Consider the following 6,401-nt stretch of genomic DNA (forward strand, 5'->3'; position numbering starts at 1 on the left):
ATCATTGATTGTTGGAGGCCCGCCATTTTTTCCTCGAGCTCTTTTTTGGCTTGAAAAATGTTACCAAATGTGTTCTTGTTCCAGCATTTGAGCTTGGTCTTAATGCTCTTGAGCTTTTGCTGAAAGATGTACATAATGTTGTCGCTCTTTACAGAGGTTTGGGTCCACCAACTTTGTATATTTTGCATGAAGGTTGGGTGATCTATCCAGAAGCTTTCGAACCTGAAAGGCCGGTTTTGGGGCTTGATCATATTGGTGAAGTGCAGCTGTACTGGCCAGTGATCTGATCCCCCAATGGGCAGAATGTTGGCTTCCATGTCTAGATTCTGGAGCATGATGGATTCTGATATGAGGAACCTGTCAAGCCTTGATGCAACCTATCTATTTCCCCCTTGCTTATTGTTCCATGTGTGTAGACCATTGACTGTGGGAACATCAATGAGTTTAGATGCTGCTATGAAGGTACTGAAAGCTTCCGCATCTTTATCTAATCTTCTTAGGCCTCCTTTCTTCTCCGCTAGGTTGGTGATCATGTTGAAATCGCCACCTAGGATCCAGTGGTTGGCACCATGGTGTTGTCTGATTTCGTTCAAGTCTTCCAGCATCTTGAACTTCTCCTGAATTCGCTGAGGTCCATACACATTGGTGATGCATATCGTTTGTTGTGAGTCTGGCATGTTGAAGATGACTGATAGCGAATGCTTAGTGGACAGAGCATTCTGCATAAAAAGCTTGTTTTTGTTCCAAAACATTAGGAGCCCTCCTGCTTGCCCAATGGCTTCTGTGCTTGTGCATTGAAAGCCTTTTGCAAATAGTTTCTTGAGCGTTTCTATGCCGTTGGCTGAGCATTTGGATTCTTGTAGTAAGACAAGGTCTGGAGATTGCGTGAAAAGACGGTTTTTGAGGATTCGTCTTTTGGAGGTGCCATTTAGCCCTCTGATATTCCATGTTGTTATCTTCATTGAGAAATCTTCGGTGTGGATAGGACCAGAGCCCTCATTTTTCCTTCATTGATTAGGCGCCTGCCGAGTTCTTGTATTTGTTGCTTTGTCGATTTTCTCCCCCGTTTTCTTCCTGGACCTTTCGGCTTGTATTGGTCCAGGTCTAGGTTGGCTTGGATGCTTGTTTGGCTACTATCTCCCCATTGCTTTTTGGCTGCATTCTGATTAAGATATTCTAACTGCAAGTATGCCATTTCGATTTTCTCCAAGTGTTCCTGGGGAATGGCATTCACTCCCTGTTTGGACCATTGCTCGGTGACCTCCTGGAGATCCAGGTCACCCAGGATTTCTTCCAGGGGATTGATAGGAGCAGTTGAGGGCATCTGATTTGGATGAGTTTCTGTGCAGGGAGGGGTATGCAGAGGATCGAGGCTTGTATCGCTGTGGTCGGAGTTGGGCTGTGGGATTTGAGGTTGTTTCTCGGTTTGGGGATGGTCCGAGCTTGGGATGGAGATGATTGAAGGGTTAGATGGTTGAGACTGCCTGGGTGGATCTTGAGTCGGGGGGGCGTGGGATTCCAGAGGGTTTTTGAATGGATCAAGGTTGCCTAGAACTTCAAAGCTATTTTGTTGGGTGGGGATTGGGTTGGAGGGGTGTTTCAGAGGATTTTTCCCTTTCTGCTTTTTGCTTTTCCTGGCAACAGGGATGTAATCTGGGGACGGGTTGTCTACCTTGTCTGCTTGGGGTTGAGGTGGGGGTTGATTTAGGGGGCACCCATGACTAAGATGTCCGTGCTGTCGGCATTTCCTGCATCTAAAAGGGATATTTTCATAGTCGATGGACTGCTTCCAATGAATTCCTTTGTGGATCAGAGCAATATGACCTGGGAGAGGTCCTGAGACATCCATATAAACACAGATTCTAGCATAGGCAGTGTATTTACCTTGAGATGTGAGATCTGAAGTTTTGATGAAGATGCCCAGCTTGTTCCCGATGGCTTCCAGGATCCGCTTATTCCAATAATCCACCGGCAAGGAGTAGAGTCTGAGCCAGACTGGAACTTTTGTGAAATCTTCCTGCTCTGGAACAAAGTTGGGCTTCCAGTACGTTATGTAGAGTCCTGCCGAGTTGTAGAAGTATGGGCCTCCTTCGAAAGTGCGATCTCTGTCTTCCCTGTGGGTGAAGATGACCGTGAAAAAATTCCTTGCTCCTAACTGTAGTTCATAGTTCCCTTTGGGCTTCCATTTCTGGTTTATCCACCAGCAGAGAGCTTTTTCATTGAGTCTCACTCCCATGAAGCGACAGATTAGGGCATGTTTGCACATGTGATCTCTGTATTCTTCAATCCATGGGTCTTCGATGATTAATGAGGGTGTTTCCTTCGATATCGGTTTGCAGGGGGATGATCCTGTTGCTCCGCTTTGGCTGGGGACGCTTCTCTCAGCCGCAGATCCGTTGGCTTTCGAGGTATAGTTTGCCACCGGAGCTTTGCCTCTGTCCCTGGATCGGGAGGCTGATGAGGTGAAGGCGGGCTCAGGAGGGAGGCTGCCGAATACGAAGGGGCCGAAGGCTGGGGGGGTCGATCCCCCCCTGAGGGTGTTCATGGAGCGTTGCGTCTAGGGTTTAGTTGCAGGAGTGAGCGTTGCAGACCAAGCTTCTCATGCCTTGGGAGTCTACTTGATTTGCTATTGTCTTTGCTTTTTCTAGATTTATTAATCCTTGATAAAAGACGTTCTCTTGGATTTTTCCTGATTCTTGCTTTGCCTTTTGAAATGTGTATGCATAACTCACAAATTTCTCCTAGTGAAAACTAAGAAATGTCTCCCTTACCCATTAGATTGAGAAGATCAATCCACTCACCTCTAGTGGATTTCAATAAGAGATCTTTCAAAGTTTCCTCATCTAGATTATTCATTTTTTCCCTTTAACATTATAAGCAAATCTTTCAATGAAGTCTTCAATATTTTCATCTTCTTTCTGCACCATTTTAAAGACTTCATCCTTAATATTATGGGGCATAAGTAGTCCTTATATTTCTCTAAGAATGTAGTTCTCATCTGTTCCCATGTTATTATGGAGTTTATTCCTAAACTCATAAACCATTTTAATGTTGCATCTTTAAGGGTTGTAGGGAATAATTTCAAAATTTGAACATCATGTAGATAATCATATGATCTACACAAGACTTCAAATTCAAAGATAAATGTTTCAGGATCTTCACTCCTTAGTCCATGAAAGTTTGGAAGGGTAGAGGATGAGATATTTTTGATTGCCATAGTTGTATCTTCACCAAGGATAGGAAATCCAAAGGGTTCTAGATTTATATCTTCTACTCTTCCTCTTCCTCTTCCTCTTCCTCTTCTTCCACCTCCCCTATTTCCTCATCTTCCTCCTCCAATCCTAGGTTGTTCACCATTCAAATTATGTACCTCTCCTTCCCCTTCTCTAGCCATTGAAGATTCTTTAGAACTAATATAGGGTTCTGGTTCCAAGATTAGGTTTTCAACTTCCTCTAGTTACTCTGGTTCTTCTATCAATGGTTTGTTAAAATAAGTTTCTTCTTCCTCTTCTTCAGTAGGAACTTCTAGCTCTTGAGCTAGAATTTGTTCTCCAGTTGAAGATAGGAAAATTATTCCTGTTGTTGGGGATATGGGATCTTCTTCTTCTATTATGGCTTATGTTGATTAAGTTGGTGAATCTATAGGTTGGATTTCATATCTTAATACCTCAGAAAGTTTGTGTTTGCCTGCTATGAATGGAAATCGAGTTTGTGTGGGTGGTGTGGCACTATAAGGTCGTGGTGCGGTAAGTGATGTTGTTGGAATTAAACTCTTTCCTCTACCTACAAATATACCCCTAGAGTCCCTTTCCTTATGCATATCATGCTTTTGTTTTTGTTTTTGTTTGTTTTTTTTATTATTATCCAAAATAAATAAAGACTTCTATTTACACTTCCCCGGCAATAGTGCCAAAATGTTTGTCAACTTAATTTTCTTAAATTTATTACATAAATTATGGATCAGAGTTGGTAAACTTGTGAAGTGAAAGTGCACAATATAGGCTAGAAGCCTTTTTATTAAGTTGGATTTATTAATTGATTGAGGTATTGGAAATGTGTCCTTAAGTTTTGTATTCCTATTTCAAAATGAAATTAACATTGATATCTAGTGAAAATAAAATGATTATGAAATTAAGGAAATATATCTTACTTGAAAAATGAAACCATAAATAACTCACTTGGAAAAATAAACTCACACTTGCAGAATGAAAACTATATTAACTCACACTTGCAAAAATAAACTAACACTTGTAGAATCAAAACTATATTAACTCACACTTGCTTCAAAATTGAAAGTTCAAGAAAGTAACTGCAATCAAACCACTCTTCTTCTGAAATTAAACTAAGAATAGTTTTGAATAAAAATGCTCTAAACATAAAGCTGAAAGAAATATATATACCTAAATCTATAGAAAGAAACATCTTATGCTATGAACTTGAAATGATTTTTAATGAAACTCCAAAGAAATCACAAGGAAATCACTGGTATTTTGATTAATCACATCAGTTGCAGAAACTATAAAAGAGAGTTGTAAGGCTACCATAAGAAGATCAAAACTATAAATGGCTAGGATTAATATTTATATTCGATGATTACATATGTGAAAATACCATAGCAAATAATAACAAAAAGGAAAATCTACAAGTTAAAAAAAACCTCACTATTTGCAAGGGCCCTCCACAAACACGCGGTCTCAAGCTTCAACGGACAGTTAACTACACATCAAGTCTTCAAAGGTGCTTCCATTAAATGAAAACACAGAGTTTCAAAATAATTACAGTCACAAAATATTCATTCACCGTAGTTTGTTTTGTCGCACCTTACGGTATTTATAAAATCCATTCAATAAATGTTTGAGGCTTTCATGCCTACTTTTGGCTCACAGAGTTCTAATTCAAAATATCGAACTATAAAACTGAGATTCCTAATTTTATCTTCTAATAGGTAGCGATTCACTCACGATTTACTATTTAGAAAAGCAAATTGTGAGGTGTTTTCATCTTGGACTCTCGCTCGATTGCTCCAGCTATGTGTTGACTCTTGCCTTTGACCATGTGATTTAGGATTTCTTCTAGTGATTTGGTGCAGATAAATAGGAGGATTTCATCTTGCCTTATTTCATCAAGTTCATTTAACTGCTCCATCCTTTTTCTTTGTGCTTTTGAAAGGTCAAGACCCAATTTAACAGTTGCCTTGAAAGTTTTGACTTGAAACTCAATAGGAAACAAGACTTGCTTCCCATAAACAATGTCATAGGGAGTGTTCCCTGTAGTGTTTCTCCATGTGGTACAGTATGCCCATAAAACTTCTAGAAGATTTTCTACCCAGTCTCTTCTATGCAGATGCACAATTTTGGTGAGAATTGCTTCAATTACTTTATTGGTAGACTCCACTTGTCCATTTTCTTGTGGATGGTATGGAGTTGACTTCTGATGTTTGATTTTTTACTCCTCCATTATCTTCTATACCAACTTGGATGTGATTTGAGTACCTTGATCTATTAAGATTTCCCTTGGGACACCAAAACGAGTAAATATATCCCTGAAAAGAAATGAAACTACAACATTTTCAATAGCAAAAAGAAGTCATTTAGCTTCTACCCATTTTGTAACATAATCAGTGCAAACAAGAATGTACTTTTTCTGTCTCAATGGTGGATTGATTGGACCAACAAAATTCAAAGCCCGTTTTTCAAAAGGGTCAATAAGTACCTAAGGTTGTAAAGGGATTTCATTGGAGGGAATAGGTTTCCCCATCTTTTGACAACTATCACATCTCTTGACATACTCCTTGGAAACCTTAAAAAGGGAAGGCCAATAGTATCCTAAGAGAAATACTTTGTAGGAAGTTCCTTTGTCGGTGAAGTGTCCTCCACATGGCTCATCATGACAAGCTTTCAATATCTCTAGTACTTCATCTTCTCTAACACACCTTTGGATGATCAAATCTAGCCTTCTTTTATAAAATTCTTCAGTTATCCATGAATAATATGCACTAATTTGAATTACCTTACTTTTTTCTCGATGAGATAAATATGATGGTAACTTCCCTGTAGCCAAATAATTAGCAATATCTACAAACCAAGGTGATTTAGTAGATCCTGCAAAAATATATTCATCGGGGAAATTGTCTTCTACATGTAAATCATTATTATTATTTTGAATTCTAAACAAAAACTCAGCAATTGTATTTTGTTTCCCAGGTCGATCCAAAATAGTGACATTAAACTCTTTCAACAACAACAACCATCTTGTAATTCTTCCATTAGTGATAGGTTTATTCATTAGGTACCTAATTATAGAATGATATATATGTACAAAAGTTTTCATAACCAGTAATGTAATGTCTAAATTTATTGATAGCATGGACAACAGCTAAAAACTCATTTTCTATTACAGTA

At 39.0% G+C, this 6,401-nt stretch overlaps 1 protein-coding gene across 1 annotated transcript; it reads right to left on the reverse strand.

Annotated features, from left to right (window-relative positions):
- Positions 1–377: 377 nt before the first annotated feature.
- Positions 378–962, reverse strand: LOC149179311 (uncharacterized). The gene has a single exon (XM_089422419.1). It carries the CDS (start codon positions 960–962, stop codon positions 378–380), a length of 585 nt encoding a protein of 194 aa, XP_089278545.1.
- Positions 963–6,401: the final 5,439 nt, after the last annotated feature.

The sequence above is a fragment of the Pinus tabuliformis genome, chromosome 4_1 (genome assembly GCF_031772625.1).
Source record: "Pinus tabuliformis cultivar Carrire ecotype Pingquan chromosome 4_1, CPIR1, whole genome shotgun sequence".
Lineage (NCBI taxonomy): Eukaryota > Viridiplantae > Streptophyta > Pinopsida > Pinales > Pinaceae > Pinus > Pinus tabuliformis.